Source organism: Leucopleurus acutus (genome assembly GCF_964270905.1).
Source record: "Leucopleurus acutus genome assembly, chromosome: 7".
NCBI lineage: Eukaryota > Metazoa > Chordata > Mammalia > Artiodactyla > Delphinidae > Leucopleurus > Leucopleurus acutus.
Genome location: NC_139150.1, coordinates 64502579 through 64526279, shown reverse-complemented (window position 1 = coordinate 64526279; position 23701 = coordinate 64502579). Strand labels below are relative to the sequence as shown.

The following is a 23701-nucleotide window of genomic DNA, read 5'->3' as shown; positions in this document are numbered from 1 at the left end:
GCTGTACGACAAAGTGAATTAGCTATACGTATACATATATCCCCATATCCCCTCCCTCTTGAGCCTCCCTCCCACCCTCCCTATCCCATCCCTCTAGGTAGTCACAAAGCACTGAGCTGATCTCCCTGTGCTATGCAGCAGCTTCCCACTAGCCATCCATTTTACATTTGGTAGAGTATATATGTCAATGCTACTCTCTCACTTCGTCCCAGCTTCCCCTTCCCGAGGAGGTGGTTTTAGAAGCCAGTTTGTTGATAGTAGCAAAAAATGGCAGGGAAAGAAGAAAGTAAATATGACATACAGTCATAGAACTCCAAAGCACAGCAGTATCGTTTTACCTAGCTTAGGTGCACACAACAAGATGTACCTTTCTGGTGAGTCAAGCCCTTGGACTTGACAGGTGAACTTGAGCACCAGTCTCAGTTGCCATTTACTGCCTGGGAGATCTGGGACAGTTTCTTTCTTTTCCTTCTTTAAAAAAAATTTTTTTTGGCTGCTTTTGGGTCTTCATTGCTGTGCGCGGGCTTTCTCTAGTTGCGGCGAGCGGGGGCTACTCTTTGTTGCGGTGCGTGGGCTTCTTGTTGCAGTGGCTTCTCTTGTTGCAGAGCACGGGCTCTAGGCATGCGGGCTTCAGTAGTTGCAGCATGCAGGCTCAGTAGTTGCGGCACGTGGGCTTCAGTAGTTGCAGCGCGCAGGATCAGTAGTTGTGGTTTGTGGGCTCTAGAGCGCAGGCTCAGTAGTTGTGGCACACGGGCTTAGTTGCTCCACGTCATGTTGGATCTTCCCAGACCAGGTATCGAACCCGTGTCCCCTGCATTGGCAGGAGGATTGTTTTCTTTAAAATTTAAAAAATTTTTATTTTTAATTTTTTTAAACGTCTTTATTGGAGTATAATTGCTGTACAGTGTTGTGTTAGTTTCTGCTGTATAACAAAGTGAATCAGCTATATGCATACGTATATCCCCATATCCCTTCCCTCTTGCGTCTCCCTCCCACCCTCCTCATCCCACCTCTCTAGGTGGTCGAAAAGCACCGAGCTGATCTCCCTGTGCTATGCAGCTGCTTCCCACTAGCTATCTATTTTACATTTGGTAGTGCATATATGTCCATGCCACTCTCGCACTTCGTCCCAGCTTACCCTTCCCCCTCCCCGTGTCCTCAAGTCCATTCTCTACGTCTGCATCTTTATTCCTATCCGGCAGGAGGCTTGTTAACCACTGTGCCAGGGAAGTCCCTCTGGGACAGTTTCTAAGTCTCAGTTTCTTCATCCTCTCACAGATTTATTGGGAAGATAAAATGAAATTTAATTTAAATGTGATAATGGGTATAAACACGTAGTAGGTGCCCAGTAAATATCGGTAGTATACTACTCCCCCACCTTGGATGCTGTTAATCTCCACTGAGAAAGGCATGTTCATATTGCTGTCTCTGAGACATTGGAAAAAGTTTAAATTATATCTAGTATATTCTATTTAAGAGGGTAGAGACTTGTGTCACATATGTTAAGAAAATTCGAAAATGACTAAAAATGTTTTCAAACAGCATTTGAAAGTTAGTAGGATGTGCTTCATTCACAGGGAAAGCTCTCTTGGATGTTTCTCTTTATTCCATAACATAGAGCGTGATGTTACTGTACTATGTCTCCTGTATTACTGACCCTTTCTGAAATTAAAAATATTACTGAAGTAATCTGTTATTCAAGATTTTTCTTTTAAAATATTATGTATGTTTTCTCTCTGATTACAAGTATATGTTAATTGTAAAAAAAAATTCTTCAGTTGTTTTTTATGTGAACTTTTATTTTGTCCTAATTTCAGGGTTTGCCAAAATTTCTCTCGTTCCCTCTTATTAAATTTACGATGCCACAACATTCCTCTTGTGATACATTAGCTGCTGAAATCAGTAGAGTTCTTTTTCCATATGCTGATTGAACCGCATATTTTGGTTTTATAGTTTGGTTTTATGTGCAGGTAGCAACGCTTCCACCTCTCTGTAGCAGGATGTGGTCCTCTTGCCAACCTGGTGATTAATTTCTTCCTGTGAATACTTTCTCCTGAATTTCTAATGAAAAGATGCAAGTGAACAGATGAGGGAGACCTTAAAGTATTTCCACAAAAGAAAATTATCTCCTACTCTCCTTTTCTGCTTAATGAATTCACCACCACAGATGTAGGTTTTCCTAGTTCTGGATCTTTGTGGTAACAATTGTGTTATTTTTATTTTTTTTTTTTAGCAAGAAATTTATTTATTTATTTATTTTTTTAACATCTTTATTGGAGTATAATTGCTTTACAATGGTATGTTAGTTTCAGCTTCACAACAAAATGAATCAGTTATATATATACATATATTCCCATATCTCTTCCCGCTTGCGTCTCCCTCCCTCCCACCCTCCCTATCCCACCCCTCCAGGCGGTCACAAAGCACCGAGCTGATCTCCCTGTGCTATGCGGCTGCTTCCCACTAGCTATGTACCTTACGTTTGGTAGTGTATATATGTCCATGCCTCTTTATCGCTTTGTCACCGTTTACCCTTCCCCCTCCCCATAGCCTCAAGTCCATTCTCTAGTAAGTCTGTGTCTTTATTCCTGTTTCACCCCTAGGTTTTTCATGACATTTTTTAAATTCCATATATATGTGTTAGCATACGGTATTTGTCTCTCTCTTTCTGACTTACTTCACTCTGTATGACAGACTCTAGGTCTATCCACCTCATTACAAATAGCTCAATTTCGTCTCTTTTTATGGCTGAGTAATATTCCATTGTATATATGTGCCACATCTTCTTTATCCATTCATCCGATGATGGCCACTTAGGTTGTTTCCATCTCTGGGCTATTGTAAATAGAGCTGCAATGAACATTTTGGTACATGACTCTTTTTGAATTATGGTTTTCTCAGGGTATATGCCCAGTAGTGGGATTGCTGGGTCATATGGTAGTTCTATTTGTAGCTTTTTAAGGAACCTCCATACTGTTCTCCACAGTGGCTGTATCAATTTACATTCCCACCAACAGTGTAAGAGGGTTCCCTTTTCTCCAGTTGTGTTATTTTAAGTGATAAACTATTTGGGGAAGTTGCTAGATTTATAAGCTGGTAGATCGTACAAACATCTATAACATTTAGAACTGGAGGGAAAATTAGAGATTTTTTTTTTTATAAAACAGTTAGTGGGACATTGAACATGTCCTTTCTAAAAATTAAAAAAATTGTTTATGAAGTTTCTGACTTGTTTAGCATAGGAGGTAATCTCTCAGGGAGGAACCGTACATTAGACCCATCTCATGGCCTATAGAAATTTGCTAGAAGATTAGCTCTGCCTTAGTCTCTGGCTCCCTGATTTAACAATTCCATACTGGTATGTGCTTCTTGGTGCTCTGATGACTGGGTATCCTTCTTGCCCACTGTTTGTACACAACTACCATATCTGAAAATGTAGTGGTGGGTATGAAGTCTGTTCATGAATTAAGTGATATGACATGTGAAGAATAAATAAAATGTTCCAGGGTTTCCAAAGAGCTGTTTCTGGTTGGGAGATCGGAGTGGCTGGCATTGGTTTTGGGTTTTGAGAGATACCAGGGTTACTTGGGACACCTGTGGACACAAGAGATTTTGGGTCACCATGGATTCCTGGCTTCCGTTTAGTGAGGAGAGTAGACTAACTGCTTGGAATCAAGTGAATTGGTAGTGTTTTCAATTAACCTCTTTCTCATCAAAACCACAGTGGGCCATGGCACAAAAATCTAATTAACTGGGGGGCCTGGTCGGGTACTACTTAATCAAGGTTTTCTTTTTATGATAGTTTAGAGAAGTCAGAGGAGACATCAAATTTATGTGCAAAGACTGTTGGAGCAGATTCAGGTTTAATACGTTTTCACCAGTGATCTCTTAATATTCCACAGTACCTTATTAAAATTTTGAATTTATCCTTATATAGAAATTCGTAGGTGTTTAATCAAGTCCTGAGGCAATGGGATGTGTGTGTTCACGTACAGGAACTACAGTGAATTTGTTCTTACGTCTAGAAGTTGAAAGAGGCAGACGTTTTTAGTCAGGTGATAAGAAGCTTACAGTAGAATTAAAAATATTTTGTAGTGTAGCTTTTCTCATGGATTTCATCCTTCTTCACACCTTCTCTTTTGAACTACAAACTGTAGATTAGAATGAGGTAAAGCTTTTAAGGCAACTCCCCCCCCCGCCCCCCATCAGTTTAGATCAGTTAATTATGGTGCAATAATTTTGTCTGTTTTAAGGTTATCTAGGGTGATATTCGGTGAATGACCGTTGAAAAACATCCAGTTAATATTTTTCTTCATAGTAGTTAAATTATAACTAGTAACTACAGGCAGAGTTAGATTAATTTTCATATTTCTGTGATCTTTTCCTTGACCCAGCTTCTCTGTCTAGGTAATCCAAATGTTCCTCAGGTCTGGAGGGGCACCTCTCTGCCCCGACCTCAACCTGATTTTTCTTAACCAAGTTGGCATTTAATTATTTCATTGGATCTAAGATGCCGCTGACATTGTATATACCACTGAGGAAGGAGAAAAACACAATGGAGAATTTTACAGGTGACTTTGCCGAAGGGAAGGGAAAAATAAAACTGTCATGCAGGAAGACACAGTAAGGAAATGTGTGTATTTCAATCTTGGTACTAGGTAGGGAGGGGAAAAAAACTTCTCTTGAGATTCTCTGCCCTGGGAACTTTAAAAAAATAGCTCTATCACATTATGAAACTATATCCCATAAAATCCCTGTTTTAAATTTACAATTCATTGGAGTTTATTATATTTACAGAATTGTACAACCATCATTACAATCTAATTTTAAAAAATTGATCACCCAAAAAAGAAACCCTGCACCCCTTTACAGTCATTCTCCTTTCCCACTCCTACTCCTAGGCAACCACTAATCTAATTTCTGCTTCTAGATTTGTCTGTATAGACATTTCATAAAAATAGGATTATTCAATATATGTTCTTTTGTGTCTGGCTTTTGAGGTTTATCCATGTTGTGGTATGTGTCAGTATTTCATTCTTTTTTAGGGCTGAATAATACTCAACTGTGTGGACATACCACATTTTGTTTATCCATTCATAAGTTGATAGACAATCAGGTTTTTTCCAGTTTTTGACTGTTGTGAATAATGCTGCTATAAACAGCTGTGCACAATTCTTTGTGTGGACACATGTTTGTAATTCTCTGGTGTATATACCTAGGAGTGGAACTGATGGGCTGTGTGGGAATCCTGTGTTTAACTTGTTAGCACTCTCAGAATTTCAATCACAAGCTAGTTTGTGGTCTGAATATTAGGTACCAGTGTGGCCCAAACAGCTTCAAGCAGGCACTTTAATTTTAAGTGGATCAGCTTGGTTTTGCCTTCAGGTAACTGGCAGAAGCAAATGTGGATCCTTTCCCTAAGAATTTAACTTTGATCTAGGGCAATCAAAGTTGCTCTTGATTTTAAGATACATCTGGGTTTTGGGGATATTACATGATGAAAAATCTGTGTTACAGAGTCCATGGAATACAGTGAATGGAAATACATTTCGCTAAAAAGCCCAGAGTGAGCAGCATCCCAAGCATCTTTTCCCTGTATTGAATTGCTTTTCTCTGTATTTTCTTTTGTACTGTTAGGTCTTCTTTAATCGTCCGCTATTGTATTGGAACCTTCCACAATAAGTAGTTCTTTATATAAGCTTATGTGGGGGGGGAGCGTATGCACATTTTAAGTTAAGGTATGTATATTCTATGAATGCTTCCTTTCACTCTAAGGAGGAGTGACAGTATTTCCTAAGCTCAAAGGAAAGCTTCTTAGTGACCCTTTGGTCCAATTGTCTCATTTGACCAAGGAGGCCCAGGGGAGGTGGAAGACTTGGTGGTGTTGGTGGCAAAATGAATGGAAAATGACTCGTAAACCCTTATGGACAGGGCCTTTGTCATTGTGGTTCCCTTCTCTGCAGGCTCAGGAGCCTCTCTGACCATCACTCAACCCCAGGTAGCAACACCCAAGTTGTGCCTGCAAGTCAGAGAAGCCCTGTTCCCAGTACTGACTTCCTTACCTCCTCCAAGAGTGGCCTTCTGGGCATGACGACTACTCTGTCCGGGACTACCTTAACAGTTGTAATGGGAAATAGGTCCAATCCTTGTCTATTTGGATATTTCACAAATGCCTTAATTAAAAAAAAAGATAATTATTTATTTTGGCTGCACTGGGTTTTAGTTGTGGCATGAGGGATCTTTGTTGCGGCATGCATGTGGGACCTAATTCCCCGACCAGGGATCGAATCCAGGCCCCTGCATTGGAGTGGAGTCTTACCCACTGGACCACCAGGGAAGTCCCCGCTCCCAAATACCTTAATTTCTGTGTTTCAAAGTGAACTTTTGGTGGCCGCCTCCCTCATCCCTCCAAAACCTTTTCCTCTCCCAGGCTTCTCCATCTTTGTAAATGTCTCCACCCACTTGCTCAAGGCAGGTGCCTGGTGGACATCTTTGATTCCTTCCCTTTTCTTTAACTTCCCTACTACCAAGTCTGATGATTTCTACCTCCAACATTTATTTCCCATCTGTTTACTTCTCTCTCTCTCCTCTCTATTACATTAGCTCGAGGTACTGTCAGGTTTTGCCTGGATTACTTTAAGAGCCCCCAATGTGTTTTCGTGCTTCCTTTGTTCTCTATTCTTCCACCCTCCCAACTGCATCCTACTTTTTCTCCACACAACAGCCGAAGTTACCTTATTTTAAAATTTTAATATGAAAAATTTCAAACATATATAAACAGTAAAGAGGATAGTAAACTGAGCTCTTGTATACTCACCACTTACCTTCAACAGCTGTTAACTCAAGGCCGATTGTTTTTCATCTATAATCCACCCCAAGTTTATTTGGAATCATATCCTAGACAGTATACTTTATTTCTACCTCTAAATATTTCAGTATGTGCTTCCTGAAAACAAAGACGTGCTCTTATGGGTAATTACTGTTCAGATAACAAGGCCAGGAAATTGCATTGAAACAGAACTATTATCTAATCTATAAGCCTTTTACGGCATCACTGTATCTGTATTTTAGTATGCATATAAAAGATAGGTCTCTTTTTAAAAACATCACAAGGCTGTTGTCACACCTAAAAAAATTAACAACATTCATCAAATATCCTGTCAGTATTCAAATTTCCCAGTTGTCTCATAATTTATTAACAGCAGGTTTGTTTGATTCAGGACAGAGTGATCCTTTTAGAAATTCAGTTGGATGATGTCACTGTCTTGCTTAGAATCTGTGCATGAGTTTGCATGTCTCTGAGGATGAAGACTCCAAGCTACCTCAGCCCGCAAGGCTTGAGGTCAAGGTCAGGTCCCCACATACTGCTTCCACTCACCCTCAATCTCTGCCCTCGGCCAGAAGCCTCTTCCAGGGTTTTGACTGAGCTAGACCTTTGCTGCCCTAGATTTGTGCATCTGGCCTCTCTGACCAGAGCAACTTCCTTCCATTCCTCCCAGAGCTTCTTCCTGGTCATCCTCAGCTCTCAGGTGCTATGTCCTCCCACTTTGCTTAATGACTCCACCTGAATAGGTTACTCCTTCCTCATTCCTCTATCTTGGCATCCTGTTTGTTCCTTTCATACCCTTTCTCATTTTGTAGTTATTTTTTACTTGTTTTTTGACCGTCTGTTCCTTTGGACTCTTGAAGTTCCAGGAGGATGGGACTGTTCTCTTCTTTTTTTTTGTGGTACGCGGGCCTCTCACTGTTGTGGCCTCTCCCGTTGCGGAGGGCAGGCTCCGGACGCGCAGGCTCAGCGGCCATGGCTCACGGGCCCAGCCGCTCCGCGGCATGTGGGATCTTCCCGCACCGGGGCACGAACCCGTGTCCCCTGCATCGGCAGGCGGACTCTCAACCGCTGCGCCACCAGGGAAGCCCCGGGACTGTTCTCTTCTGCTCATCGTGGTGCACCCTGTACCCAAGCACGATGCTTGGCATATAGTAGATGCTCAATATGTATTTGTCGAATTAATAAATTTGTTGAATTAATGTACTAATCGGAAACTATAGATGAATATTCAGAGTAAACTGCAAGGATTTTCAGTGCATTAAAATAATCCAGCCATCATTTACTGAGAACTTAGCAAGTATAGGGCACAATGATATTGCTGTGATTGTTCAAAGAGAGAGTGAGTTAAAGGATGTTTTGGGATGTGTTTTTTTCTTCTTCTTTTTAATGATGACAGCTGGTTGTGCTAATCAACCCGTACATACATAATTAGGTAATGTCCAATTGTTTGGGCGTACTAAGCACTGTGCAGATTGTCAGTGACTCCTTTGCCTTTACTCACCTCTGGGCTGACTCACTTTCCATCTGAAGTTTATGTAAATGAGCTGTCATACTCTTAGGGGTTGTAGTGAGCTTCACTACCTTTGGTTAACTTTCTACCATTTTTTATCTGCCTTGCTTTCTGATATGTTTATCCATCCGGATAAAAATAGCAACCTGAAATGAGTAATAAAACACCACAAAAGCAGATACTTGGGAGCTTTGCCTTTTGAAACGTGTCAAACTTCTCCATTGGCTATGTTTTGAAAATTAATCAGTATCTCTGGTTCTCCCTTTCTCCCCTTCTTCCTACCTTTCCCCTTTGTGTCATCATGCTTGTAGAACATTGTAGCTAGAACTCCTCAGAGACGAAGTGATGTTTGCATTAGGTACATTATTTATAAATAATGTATAGTTCAGTATCATGTATCATACACATTTAATAGTCTGAAGACTTAGCCACTAACAAATTTAAAGGACTCTGAAATTGCTTAACACTGAAGAGGTATTTGGAGATTTATACGTGATTTTTATTTTTGTGTAATTTCTGTGTTATTTATTTTATGTTTATTGTCCAGAGTGAAAGTATTCAAGCCAGCAAGGAGTATTTTTTTTATTACCTGTGAGCAGAATGATCTCAAAATGTGTTCAAGCTCCATGTAGCTCTGATAAAGTAGCATGTTTAAAGGTATAGGCATAGTTTTGGTCTCCCCTGTAGGCAAGGCAATTATAAGCTTTTAATTTCTGTTTGTTTTATCAGCAAAGAAAGTTTTCTGTGAGGGCACCTTGACTTTGCTTTTATGCAAACTTCAAAGCGAGCAGCATAGTCTTTTCAAATCACTCTGGTTCCATGGTCACATCACCTTGTGCCTTTTGTGTCACATACCCTGCTGCTTCCCTCTTACAAGGATACTTGTGATTGCATTTAGGGCCCAAACCAAATAATCTAGGATAATCTTCCCATTTTAAGATTATTAACTTAATTACACTTGCAAGCCTCTTTTCTCATATAAGGTAACATTCATAGGTTCCAGGGGTTGAGACTTGGATATCTTTGGGGCCATTGGTTAGCCTAACTACAGGTAAAAATAACATGCATGGTGGATACATGTACAGTTTTAATTTCCTTCTTTGTTTCCAGTTCTCTGTAAGGACTTTATTATTTTAAAATCAGGAGATATCAGAGTACATTACCTGATACTTTTATAATCAGATTAAATTGTGAGCCACATCACAGAAACAGTCCAGTTGTAATATGTGTAAGAGCCCTTAAGGCAAGACAAGAAAGTTGTCAAGTCACTGACCATCTCTAAGCCTACTTTATTTTTTTGAGTTTCATCAAAATCAATTCAAATATTCTTTATCTAATATTAATTTTAAATTGCAGTTTCCATCTACAGTGGAGTGACTTTATATGTATATTTCATTCACTTCACTAATTTAACTTTTGTGCATTTAACCCATTTGACCGAAAACTTCACAGAACTTGACTTCCCCTTATTTAGTGTTTTTAAAAAGTCAGTAAGATATAAAATCCAATTCTAACTTGGGAGCATCAGACTGCTCTTACGTTTTCCTTAAAACAAAAGAGGTAATTCATTTTATTCTTCATTTAACCCTCTTTGATAGTGGTGAATCCCTGGATTAGGTGAAAAATCATTAAAAGGCCCTGTGGATTTTATAAATCCAGGCTATTTGTATTTTTCTTGCTTGCTTCCCTAGGATAATCAAACAGTGATGGATTAGAATTAGGCTGCAGCAGAGATTGGGAAAAAAAAAAAAATCTCCCGGCATCCCTTCCTGCAGGAGCATCAGCTTCGGCAGTGAGTGTAGCTGCCACTTTAACTGACATGTCTTAAATTCTGCCCTGGGAAGCTCTGGGATGCTGTCAGCTGCCGGGCAACTTCTTTTCTTAAGCTCAGTAATTGAGAGTCTCACCAGAGACCAAGAAATAAAACAGAAATTGAGGATTTTTTTGCCTTTTAAATTGAGGATTGTCTCTTCTTTTCATTGGCTTTTAAAAAATCTGGTAGAAGAGAGGGCATCTTCACAGTGGGGCTATATTAATTCCTTCAAAGTTACAGCTGCTCTAAACCTGTGAGTATGTCGCATTTATTTAGCTGTTCCTGGGGGTGTGATTGCAGCATTCTCTTTGGATCTGTGAGGATTTAATTTAAGGAAAGCTATGCTGATTAAAAAAATTGGAGTGAAATTTCACTGGAGACCTGCAGTTTTTGTTAATTGACATTGACTTCATTAAAGCCTTCATGTCAAGCCTGCCAGGGCTCCCCCTGCCCCCCATATCTTTTTTTCTTAAGTTCCTGAGAGTGAGTGCTGAAATTGGAGAAAATAGTGAATCTTGCTGAGAAGAATTCAGTCTTCCCGGGATGCTATGGCAGGTTTACTGCGGCTGCAAGGTGTGCGTGGGGCTGCAGAACAATGGAAGGATGATGACGGCTCACTTTGTATTCACTGTGTTTGTCTTATGTCCTTTGTTGGCGTCGTTATGGCGTTTTGTTTTGTTAGGGTGATTAAAACCTTAAAAATTAAGTACCGTGGCATGCTGGCAGAATAGCGTCAGTAGTCATAGACTTCACCGCTGTCTGTGCTGTGTTGGGTTCAGCCAGTCTCTTTGTAGCAGATCACAGTAAATGGGAGTTACCCAAGAGTGACCTTTGCATGACCACCCTTTTCTAATTGTTCATTTGAGTCGGTGCCATTTTTTTCTGGTGACGCAGACCCTTTAGTTTAAACATCTGTCCTTAGTCATTGTGTCCCCTTCGGAATACACTGGAGGCTAGAACTGTATCCTTGCTGAATTTTTATTGAATCAATTTTGAACCGTTTGTAAAGAGAGAGGTTGGATTTTGGTTCCCTTGATAACCCCCATATGTTCTTGATTGGTCTTTGTTACACGAAAGTCTTATTATTTTAGTGATCTGATCCAGATCATTTGGTTCCTGATCTCATTCCTTTATCTTAAAATCACATTGGCTAAAACGATTTCTAAAAGTTAAGTTCAGAGATCAGTAATCAAAATACTTTTAAATACCAACTGTTAACAGTTGTCTTTGTAGATGCAGAATATATTATGTGAGTTTTTTTGGGTGTTAGTATTTTGATTGATTTCCTGCAGCATAAAAAAATAAATCAAGGATTTTAAAAAAGAAACTCTCTACCACCCAGAGATCAAACATCTGCTGTTTTTATTTTTAAACATTTGGTCATTCCTAAATGCAGCAACTTTGAATTCAATGAGGAAAGAGTCCTAAAAATAGGAAATTCTGCCTTACCTAGACTGGTAAAGAACTTATATTCATTCATTCATTCATTAACAAACGAACGTTTACATTTGTCACAAAGCTCTTGCCAGACTTTGGGGACATGATGCTGAACGAGATATTATATCTGCCCTCGTGGAGCAGATACTATTAGCAGGTGAGGGGAACATTCAGAAACTACCTAATTATTTCATTATATGTGTTGTAATTTTTCAACTGTAGAAGTATTGGTACTTTGCAGCCAAATATTTATATTAAAGACATACAAATACTTGCATGTAATTCTGCCCCAGATCTTCTGGAGCCACAGATCCTTGGTATGCTTGACCTGGAAAGAGATTTTGAAAATAATTGAATTAGTTCAACAAGCATGTGATAGGCACTCTATTAAGTGCTGGTTTTTAGATCAGTAAATAAGGAATAAGCCCTGCTTTGGAGGAGGTCACAGTCTAGTCTATTGAGAGAGGGAGGGAAATTGGTTATGTTAGTATATTCTAGTATGTTATTCAGTAAATACTGAGTGTGTGCTGTAATGTTGGGCATTGCCATAGGCACTGTGCTGGGCACTGGGGGTGGGGTGGAGAGTAAGACAGAGATACCGTGCCCTCTGGAAGCTCTTAGGGGCCGTGGCAGAGAAATGATAGGATGCCATGAGAATACACCTGAGGGGGAAGGGGCCTCAGTACCATTTACTGATCATCTGCGGTGGGCCAGCCATTAATTGGTACTCTCTGTGTGCATCAATCTTCCCTTCAATCCTATAAACTAGTTACTATCTCTGCCGTAACAAGCAAGTAAATGGAGATGCAGAGAGGTTAAGTAATTTGCTGAAGGTCACACAGGAAGTGAGTGGAGGAATTAGAACTCGATCCCAGATGTGACTTGACTTCACATCTCTGCCCCTTCCAGTGGTCCCCAAACCTGGCTGCTTATTAGAGTTATCTGAGCTCTGGAGGGAGAACTGTGTTTATTACAGGCGTCCCTGAGGACTATGGGCAGTGAGATTTAGGGACCATTCTTAGACTACCCCCTCAATTTACAGATTGGGGAGAGCGAAGATAGAGATCATACAGTACTTAAAATGGGGCCAGTAGCTAGATTTCCTAGTCACCATTCACTCCATTGCAGTATCTGGAAAGATACAGACTAAGAAATCAAAACCAGAATCAAAAGCAAACAACAGACCCAAACCAACCAACCAAATTAACAAAACAAAACAAAATAAAACAAAAACAAGATAGTAGCAATAAGAACCTGAACCTGTAAAGTGTTTGTCTGGTCTTGGCTCTGAAGAACCACCCCTGGTAGCCCAGACAGCCCCGATTCAGGGGTCTCCCTGTGCTGCCAGATGGTTACTACTTGAGAGTGAACTAGGTAGGACTTTTTTTTTTTTTTTAAAGAAAACAGAGCAGATATCTTGGCTTATTAATATTCATTCAGGCACTTCAGTTTATTCAAGAAACTGTTACTGGGATGTAATGGGATAAACTCTGTAGTATGGAGAAGGTCAGGGTTCTGTGGGAGCAAAGATGAGGGATGACCAACCTACACCTGGGTGATGGCAGGAGTTCAGAGAGATACTGACCTTGTAGGGCTTTCTGGAGGAGGGGATGTCTGAATTGAGGCTGATATTGCTAGATACTAGTGGCAATCAGGTGTAGCAGCAGAGTTTATTAGGGCAAAGACCCTGAGATATGAGAGACCATTGTAAGAGAGGAAAACTTTCTCCTCTGTTCTCTTAGGTTCATGCTAGGGGCCCTGCAAATTAAATGGATAAAAGACAGATTAGCAAGGGAAGAGAAAAACAAGTTTAATTGCATATGCACATACGAAAGTTCACAAAGAAATGTGCCTCAAGGAGGTGGTTAGAATTGGGGGCTTATTTACCATCTAAACAAAGAATGATGAAGTGTGGAGAAGAAGCTAAATAAAAGAGTTTGGGGGGCTTCTGGATGAGGGTAAGTTATGGGAAGATGATTAGAAAATGTATGTTAGAGAAGAATTGTTTAGTAAGTTTTTTATGCAGCTAAGAGTCCTCTCAGGTGATAAGAGTTATCTTTGGACTAGTTTTCTTCCTGGTGTGGGAGAGGGAGACATCATTACAAAAGGAAATTGATACCCTGATTTTAGATAGAAAGGAAGAGAGCAGAGAGCTAATTGCCTTCACCTCAAAATAATCTTTACGTGAAAATGATATATTTTGGGGTGACATACTCTGATCCCCTTCACTATGATCTCTTCAGGGTTTGCCAAGAAGCTTGAGAGGCCTGCAGTTCTAGTGAGGATAGTCTGGTTAGAGAAAGACAGGTACCAAGTGTACCTTGCCAAGAAACTGTGGCAAGGGCCATGATGAGCCACTGAAGTGTCACTAAAGTATGAGTGGTGAAGTCGTCTCGCTCCTGACTCTTAAGACTCTGGCCAGTTATTTATAATTTAGGGCTTAAATAGGCTTTGATGGCGTAGGTAGAGAATTTAACATATTTGTGTGCATATACATATGAATGTACATAGAGATATATGCATGTGTATATATATATATATATATACACACACACACACACACACAACGCATGCATAGAGATATACATTGGTATAGATATATATCAATCGTTGTTTTAATGGAAAATACGTTTTGATTTCCAACCCAGTACATCATAAACAAATTTATAAGATTATAACCCACTTGTGACTTTGTATGGTTTTTAATCTCCCATTTTTTGCATCAAATCTCTATTTGATTAGCAGAAGTCTCTGAGGCCTGTCATGAGATAAGGGATTTTGAGGCTCTGTGTGGTTTCCTGAACAAAGCAGTGAGGGAGGTTTAGCAGCTTTTTGCTGTGTCATCGTTTTCATATCTTAGTGGAGAAGAAATGGATTAGATCCTTTTTAAAATGTCTTCTGTGTCAGGTCCGGTACCCACAGAAAGTCTGTCTTTGTATCTTAAATAACAACCGTGTTAATTGATCTCCCCTTTTACAGAGAAGGAAAACAAGGTGGGAAAACGTTAAATCAGTTGCCCAAAGTAATTCAGAGTGCTGACTGTGACTCCATGGTGCTAAAAGTTGGCCAATCTGTGCTCCTACAGGCTGTTGTATTGTGTCTCTTAGCCATGGGTTGATTGGGGGAATGTAGGCAGCCTCCTCCCCTTTTTTTTTTTTTTTGCGATACGCGGGCCTCTCACCGTTGTGGCCTCTCCCGTTGCGGAGCACAGGCTCCGGATGTGCAGGCTCAGCGGCCATGGCTCACGGGCCTAGCCGCTCCGCGGCATGTGGGATCCTCCCGGACCGGGGCACGAACCTGTGTCCCCTGCATCGGCAGGCGGACTCTCAACCACTGTGCCACCAGGGAAGCCCCCTCTCTTTTTTAATAAAGTCGCAGAGCCCTCTGCATATGAAAAATGCTTATAGGTTTTTTGACCTCATGCTCAGAGATCTTCTTATCGTTTTGACTTGCTTTCTACTTTTCAACACAAAATTTACACTTATATCTTTGGAAAGACAGAAGGGGCAGGACTGCATCTATAGGCAGATGATACGAACAAGAATTTGACATGAGTTTCATGCATAGCTTGTTTTTCTTTTGATAGTTCATCAGTTCACAGGTGTGGAAAGTCTTTTTTTAAAAAAATTATTTATTTTAGGCAGCCTTGGGTCTTTGTTGCTGCGTGAGGCTTTCTGTAGTTGCCCCAAGCAGGGGCTACTCTTTGGTGCGGTGCGTGGGCTTCTCATTGCAGTGGCTTCTCTTGTTGTGGAGCATGGGCTCTAGGCACGTGGGCTCAGTAGCTATGGCTCACAGGCTCTAGAGCGCAGGCTCAGTAGTTGTGGTGCATGGGCTTTGTTGCTCCGTGGCTTGTGGGATCTTCCCGGACCAGGGCTCGAACCTATGCCCCTTGCATTGGCAGGCAGATTCTTAACCACTGTGCTACCAGGGAATACCTGGTGTGGAAAGTCTTTAGTGACCATTCAAGTGGTATGAATGGATTTCTTTGGTGATCGTTTTAGATTAGTGGGTTATAGAATATCTTATTTCAGGTCATTACAGGTGACTATATTTTAGAAACCAGGGAAATGTGGGACCCAGACTTGACTTTCTCTTGTGGTTTGGGGCTGTAGTCATTATCTTCTTAGCTTACTGGGTGGGTCAGAATTTGAGCCTTGCCATGAGCTAGCAAACTGGGCCTTAATATACAGCATTATGTGCCATCACCCATCTTTAATATTAGCTATTTTTAAAGGCAATGTCATCCCTGTATAACAAAACCATTTTATGTGCCCACTTGGTACCACAGGCTGAATATGAATATATACAGTACACCACTATGAAAACAGCCACACATTGAAGAGCTAAAGAAAATTAAGCTTTGGTGCTTAATTACCTGAGTATTTGTATGTTTCCCCTTGTGTTTTGCTTGTCTCCTCTAATAGATGTTTGTGGGGGAAGCCGTAATATTTACTGATAGCTGCTTGCTTGTGAATGAGGACTCCATGATTTTCATGGATACTTTCCGTGATCTACATAAGTGACATAAAATGCCAAGTATTGATATTGTGTTTGGCACAAGGGTGCTAATAGATATAGAATAAATACAAATGTCATTCATTCAACCAAAACTTATTGAGCTTCTCTGGGCTAAGAGAGTCCCTGTCCTTAAAAAGCTTGTAAGCTACTCACAGCAACTGAAAAGTAGACCATTCATCATACTATGATGAGTTTGTTTTTGTTTTTGTTTTTTTTTTGCGTTACGCGGGCCTCTCACTGTTGTGGCCTCTCCCGTTGCGGAGCACAGGCTTCGGACGCGCAGGCTTAGCGGCCATGGCTCATGGGCCCAGCCGCTCCGCGGCATGTGGGATCTTCCCAGACTGGGGCATGAACCCGTGTCCCGTGCATCGGCAGGCGGACTCTCAACCACTGCGCCACCAGGGAAGCCCACTATGATGAGTTTTAAATTCTGACCATGGAACCCAGAGGAAAGACACATTATCTAGCCTGGAAAACTTTTGGGTAGCCTTAATTTTTCTTTCCTTCATGGATCATGAGGCAAATGAAAGGAAAGCTTGTTTTCACCATTGCTTTTTAGAAATTTCTTTTTTTGCTAATCTTTGTTTTAGGTGGTGTTTTAAAAGAAATGATAAACAGTTACCCCCATTCAGTGTTATGCTGAAAACCTCCATTTGCTCTGCATCCTGAAAAGGGTCTGCATCCCTCCTTTGAGGGACTAAGGAAAGTGGCGAAGTGCCACTAAGTGACCTCTGGCTGTGACTGAGGGAAACTTGAACTGCTGAGTAGCAGGAGTGCAGTGGTCTGTCTAATGGGAAGTTCTTGGCCCCAATCACTTAATCTTCTAACAACATCAGCACCACATTTATGTCATGTTCCAGTTTAAAAAGTGATTTTACAAAATGGAATGCATTGCTTCTGCAGAGCATCCCTGTGAGGTAGACAGGACAAATGTATTGTTAGCCCTCTTCAGGCTTTTGTGTGTGTGCTGCTTTCCCCCCCCCTTTTTTTTTTTTAAATAAATTTATTTATGGCTGCGTTGGGTCTTCGTTGCTGCACATGGGCTTTCTCTAGTTGTGGCGAGCGGGGGCTACTCTTTGTTGCGGTGCACGGGCTTCTCATTGCGGTGGCATCTCTTGTCGTGGAGCATGGGCTCTAGGCACACGGGCTTCAGTAGTTGTGGCCTGCAGGCTCAGTAGTTGTGGCTCGCAGGCTCAGTAGTTGTGGCGCATGGGCTCAGTAGTTGTGGCTTGCAGGCTCTAGAGCGCAGGCTCAGTAGTTGCGGCGCACGGGCTTAGTTGCTCTGTGGCATGTGGGATCTTCCTGGACCAGGGCTCGAACCCGTGTCCCCTGTGTTGGCAGGCGGATTCTTAACCACTGTGCCACTGGGAAGCCCATTTCCTTTGATTCTGATAGCATAGCAGGCGAGGGGGTGAAGTTACCAGTAACATGTATTTGGGGAGTGCCTGGTAATTTCTGGGCTGTTCTGCTCTCCCAGCAGTAGGAGTAGCACCTCCCTTTTTCCTCTGATCTCTGGCCATGAGAATGGCTATTTGAAAACATCATCCATGGGACAGAATTTGGTCTGATGAGCACTTTTCTTTGGTAAGAAAGACAGGTTGGTCATATGGGCAATGATATGAAGCAGTAGGTTTCCTGGAAATCTGCCGGTGGTGCCGCTGGAGTCCTGTGTCATAGCTCCAGTGGGCGCCATTCCAACTGTAGTTTTCATAATGGTGCCTCCTGGAGCACACCCACTGGTCTTTCTTCATGTGTTTCTCTCGTCCCCTAAAGAGAGATTTTAACTTTGATGAAAAAGCCTCAAAGATATTAAGTGTCTTTTTATTAATTTTTGAAATTTTATTTTATTTCTTTTTTAAATGGGCTAGCTTATATTTCATCGTGCAGGAACATAGCTCATTGTATCGGATTTATTGGGGGAAATTAAATTTGACTTGATTCTGCTAACTGTGATTTGCATGAGAGAAAAAGTATAAAAAATGAAGCTGTAAGCTTTTCATCTGAGAATAGTTCTACCTAGTGATTAAAAATTAGAGCGGTATGAAACTCGATAATAAAAAGGCAAGTAACCCAATTAAAAAATGGCCAAAGAACCTGAACAGGCATTTTTCCAAAGAAGACGTACAAATGGTTAATATGTAGCTAAGCAGGTACTCAGTACCAGTCATTAGACAAATGCAAATCAAAACCACAATAAGATACCATCACACCCCCGAAGATGGACAGTAACACGTGTTGTCCGAGATGTGGAGAAACTGAAACTTTCATACATTACTGGTGGGAATGTAAAATCACACAGTCACTTTGGAAAATGGCCTGGCAGCTCTTCAAAATGTCAAACATAGAGTTACCATAGGGTTCGGCAATTCCACTCCTAGTTATATACTAAGAGAAATGAAGTATATGTCCACACAAGAACTTGTACATGAATATTAATAGCAGCATTATTCATAATAGCCAAAAAGTGGAAATAACCCATATACCCATAAACTAATGAAATGACAAATGAAGTGTGTTATATCTATGCAATGGATTATTATTTGGCAGTAAAAAGTAATGAAGTATTGATACGTGCAACAGCTCAAATGACTCTTGAAAACATTATGCTAAGTGAAAAAAACCAGTCATGAAAGACCACATATTATATAATTTCATTAATATAAAACATCCAGAATAGGCAAATGTGTACATACAGGAAGTAAATTAGTGGTTTCTTAGGGCTAGAGGTGGAGGGACATGTGAAGCGTTTGCTGGTGGATGGATATAAAGTATCTTTTGGGTGACAAGATGTAAAATTAGATTGTGGTGAAAGTGACATACTATCTATGAATATTAAAAAACATTGTTTAATTTAAGTGAGTGAATTGTATGGTCTGTGAATAATGTATCAGTAAAGCTGTTTAAAAACGTATAGAAATTAAAGAAGTAAAATCAGGGCAAAATAAGGACACATTTTCTAGCATACCTATACCTGTAAATGAAATACGAGGTACTGTTTTTCTTAGCCTCTATAAACCCAATAACAATAGTTTTCTAGCTAAAAATACATTTTTTTCCTGACATTTGAGTTTAACGTGTAGGTTATGCTCAGAAGTAGAACAGACAAGTCATTTTTTTCAGTTAAAATTTCACTGTGCTTGCTTTGTTGGTACACATTCTAAAACTAAAGCAATATAAGGAACATCTAGCATGGCGTCTTTGCAAGGGTACACGTACCTCAGTGCAGTGTGTTATGTATATTTCCTTCCTTTATTGAAGGAAGTAAGAGAAGACCTGAATAAATGTGTATAGATGTGGAAAATATAATATTGTAAAGTTTCCAGTTCTCTGCAAAATCTCTGAAAATATAATGAAGTCCCACTCAAAACCTCAGCAGGACTTTTCTTGGAACTTTACAATAACTGATTCTAAAACTTGTAAATAAGAATGAATTTGCAATAGCAGTCCCAGACACCCCCCCTCCCCCAAAGAGCATTTAATAAAGTAGAGGGCTTGCCCATTGTCATATAGGATCTAATAAAGCCAAGCTAATGAAAGTTGTGTGAATGGTGCAGACAGAGGCAAATAAGTGAATGGATCCAAAGAGTGCCTGAAACTGCCCTGTACATGTATGGAAACCTGCCCTGGGTTAGAGATAACAGCGTCATTCATTATGTTGGAGTGTGATAATTTTAGCGTGAACGCATGTCAAACATTTACTTATCAATGAGGAAATCATCAAGATGGTGAAACCGTTCCAAGAGCATTTGGGGAATTGAAGGAAAAATGTTCGAATAAGATTTGTTATATACAAAACTGGTTAATCTCCTACAAGGCAATAAAACCATAACCATACCAAATTATTTGCATATGTACCAGACCAAAAAAATCTGCAAGTTAACATATTATTTTATAGAATATAGACCTTAATCAATAGAAAATAGCAAGTCAAACAAGGATATATCCCTTATAGAATGAAATATTCCTTGGGTGGGCCTGTTAGACAGTGCTCCAAGATGGTATTGAGTGGGCATGCAATCTTTTTTTTTTAATCTTATTTCAAAGCTACTGAGTAGCTGAAGGATGAGTTATTCATTGCTGTTGAGATAATTCCTATCCATAGGGGAAACAATTAAATTTAGATCACACTGTACACAAAAGTGGATTCTAGATATACTTGTGTGTTAAATTATTTTCTCTATGTATTTAAGCATTTCTCATAAAAAAGGGGAAAATAGGTTCTTGATAAAATACTAGATAGTAGTTTACTATCTAGTAAGTGAATGAATTAGGTCTATAAAAAAAGCTGAATAAAAAAATCAGTTTGTAGCATGATGTACTTATTGTGATACTAATATGAATTTTAAAATACTGTAGAATTTCTGGGACTTAATGTACATGTATAGAAAAGCATAAAAAACTAAACTTTTGTACCCCAGAAAAATGAAAAAATATCTAGTATTGTTTTATTAATAATTATTAAGTTCTGCTAAATTTAAGTGTTTTCTGCCTGGTAAAGATGCTATAATTGTAGCTTTGAAACATGCAACAGTTACCTGACACAACAGACTTGATTTTAGCAGAACTTAATTAATTTAGTGTTTTATATATATGGTATGTCAAATCATTGGGGTAATGATACAGGTTTTTAAAAATTATCTTGGGAAAAATAGCAAAAGATTAAGAAAAATGCACAGCACTATCTTGTACCATATACTCAAATTATAAATGGATCAACATGTTAAATATTAAAAAAATAAGCAGCATGGTAAAATTATGTTATATAATCTTTGTGGAGGGGAGGTTTTCCTAAGTATGCCCTCAAAATCAGAAATATTAAAGGGAAATATTAATTTTGATTATATAAAAATTTCAATATTGGGGAGAATTTTAAAATTAAAGATAAGGCACATGAGAAATGGGGACATTTTTATATACATTTCAGAGAACATATTTTTCTAGCCCTTATAAATGAATCTGTAAGGGAACAGATAGGCAAGAATGGTCTGAAAGGCTAGACAGCCCTTTGAATCTATCTTATTCCTCTTTCCCTGCTTGTAACTGAGATGTCAGTCAGTACCCTGGAGTCTGGTTTACCTAAGTGCTTAGGGCTTCCTCCATTCTCCTGGTAAGAAGTTCTTGTGATAGAAAATAACATGCCTTCAAGCTACATTTCCACTTAACTGTGGCGTTTTCTTGTCTCCCATCACCCACACCCAACCACCCTTGTGAAAAGAACCTTGATTTTCCCCTAACGTGATATATGAAATTTAGGAAACTTGACATGTTCAAGAAAAGATGAATGTTGAATATAAAATATTACCGGGTATTGGGAAGTCTGAAGGTAGAATATAATCATACTCCACTTAATGTACAATAAGGGCATTGACATCTTAGAATTTTAAAAAAAAGAAGCTTTCCTAAAGGGATGGTCAATAGCCCTTTCCTCTCTTCTCTATGGCTGTGGACAGTTAAGGTTAATCGTCAGTGGGAGGTTGACGATTCTGTTATATACAGGGCAGGGCTTATTCTTAAGCTCTATGGAAGTTTCCTTCTCTCCAGTAGGCTTGCCTCTGCGTGTGTCTCTGCGGTAGATCTAGGTCAAAATGTGGCCTAAGATTCTGCAAACCAGATTGGTCTCCAGCTCCTCTATGTTACCTCAGCATTCTGTGGTATAAATATATAATGGGAAACAAGGCAGTTTTTAAAACATAAGATATTTTACAAAATACTTGCCCTTTCACTCCAGAATTTATCCTTAGGAAATAATCAGGCAAGTGAGTAAAGGGGCTTATTGCAGTATTGTTTGTATTGATAATTGCCAAACATTGGGAGCAGCTAGCATGCCTCAAAATGAGGGATAGGTAACAAATTATGTTACCTCTATTCAGTAGACTGCTATGTGGACACTAGCAACTCTGTATTTGTTGAGAAGAAAAGATTCAGGATAAAGTAAGCATATAATAAAGGAAACCAGAATATGTTATCCCAAAATACGTATGCCTCTTTGACATAAAAATCATTTTGAGCTGAAGGCAATCAAGAAGCAGTAAACACTGAAAAAGTTCCCTCTTTCTGCCTAAAGGTGGGACATAAATTCTTTTTTTTACTGGAGACAGACTCGTACAGCTCAGAGTCTGCAGACAAATCTTGTTAAATTAACCCTTATTTATTCCAAGTTATTCCTTCACCATTTACCCCTAGGCCTTCACCATTTGTTTTTCCAATTCTTGACAAATGTATTGTTTCTTTGTCAGAAAGGTATAAAAGATTTCTGCTCTGCTCACTTCTTTGGGTCTTTATCGTCCTATGAAGGCTCTCACGTACTTGTAACCATTCAATTAACTTTGTGTGCTTTTCTCTTGTTGATCTGTCTTTGTCAGTTTAATTTCCAGACCCAGCCAGGGACCCTAAGAGGGTTGACAAAAACTTTTTCCTCCCCTACAGTAATATTCCATTTCAATCAAGAAAAATATAGACAGATAGATAGATAGATTTACTTGGGAAAAGATTTGGAAGGATATATACAAGCTACAATGTTATCTTTGGGTGGAGAGTTTTGGGGGGTGATTTCATTAATTTCTTTTTTGTGTACTGGAATATAAAGAAAAATAAGTTTATTTTATTGGGGCTGTATTTCAGGAATATTCACCATGTAACTGAGTGGATTCTGCTATTTGATTTTCAAAACTGATAAGAAATGGAAGTGAGATAATATAAATAATTGAAGGACTTGTGTTGTATACTTTAATCTATGTAAACTTTTCCTGTAAGACAAAGAAGTAACAACCTCACTGCTTTTTTATTAACAGGGCTTCTCGTGTAGATATGGCAACAAGCAGCCAACACTTCTCATCGTTTGATACAAAACAGGCATCCGGACAGCACCGAACATCTAATGTGAAAAGGTCAGGAAAGGGGGGGGTGCGGGTGTTCCTGGGGGACTGGGGAGAGCAGTCCAACCCTTGGGTAAATTGCAGTGTTGATGTTAGATAGGGCTTTGTGTTTTACTAATGGGTAGGGTGGAGAGAGGCCTGGGCAGGTATAAGTGCCCATTTTACAAATTAGGGAAGGAGTCTCAGAGCTCCTAAGGGATTTAGTGAGTAGGTCACCCTGTTACATAAAAGCAGAAACAAAACCAAATTCAACTCTTGGGGTACAACTCCCTCTTGAGCCTTTTTTTATCTTTTAAAATTTTAACCATTTATTTTATTATGAAATAATGTAACCATATTGCCAAGCATCGGGCAAGATGGAGGAAAGAAGAATTATGAGCACTGTTAGAATTTTGGTATATTTCATTCCAGTCTTTTCTCTAGGCATGTGCTCCTTGATATAGATGTAGCCATACCTTTTTCATTGAACATTGTATTGTGATTGTTTTTCTAATTGTATTCTTCTTGTAACTTTGGCTGAAAAGTGCATTTAAGAAGCATTTGTCATAGAAAATTCAGGAAATATACAAAAGCACGAAGGAGAGATAAAATATGTATTACCATCACCATAACTGTTTTTTGGGTGTGTATTCTTTCTTTTTCTCTTCATATATAGAGATATTAATTTTTTTTCTAAATTGGGATCATATTAATTTTACTCTTTGGTAACCCACTTCAAA

The 23701-nt window shown here is 39.6% G+C and overlaps 1 protein-coding gene across 2 annotated transcripts in view; it reads left to right on the top strand.

Moving 5' to 3' along the window:
- The window catches only part of TTC39B (tetratricopeptide repeat domain 39B), a gene marked incomplete at its 3' end in the record, with an annotated part of 131524 nt that overhangs the window by 42723 nt on the left and 65100 nt on the right, over positions 1–23701 (top strand). Inside the window, exon 3 of one of the 2 annotated variants that reach the window (XM_082842853.1) lies at positions 22899–22994. The exons of the other annotated variant lie outside the window; for it this stretch is intronic. Within the exon in view, the coding sequence (XP_082698979.1) occupies positions 22899–22994 (96 nt within the window). The remainder of the gene's footprint in view (positions 1–22898; positions 22995–23701) is intronic. 2 annotated transcript variants of the gene reach the window in all.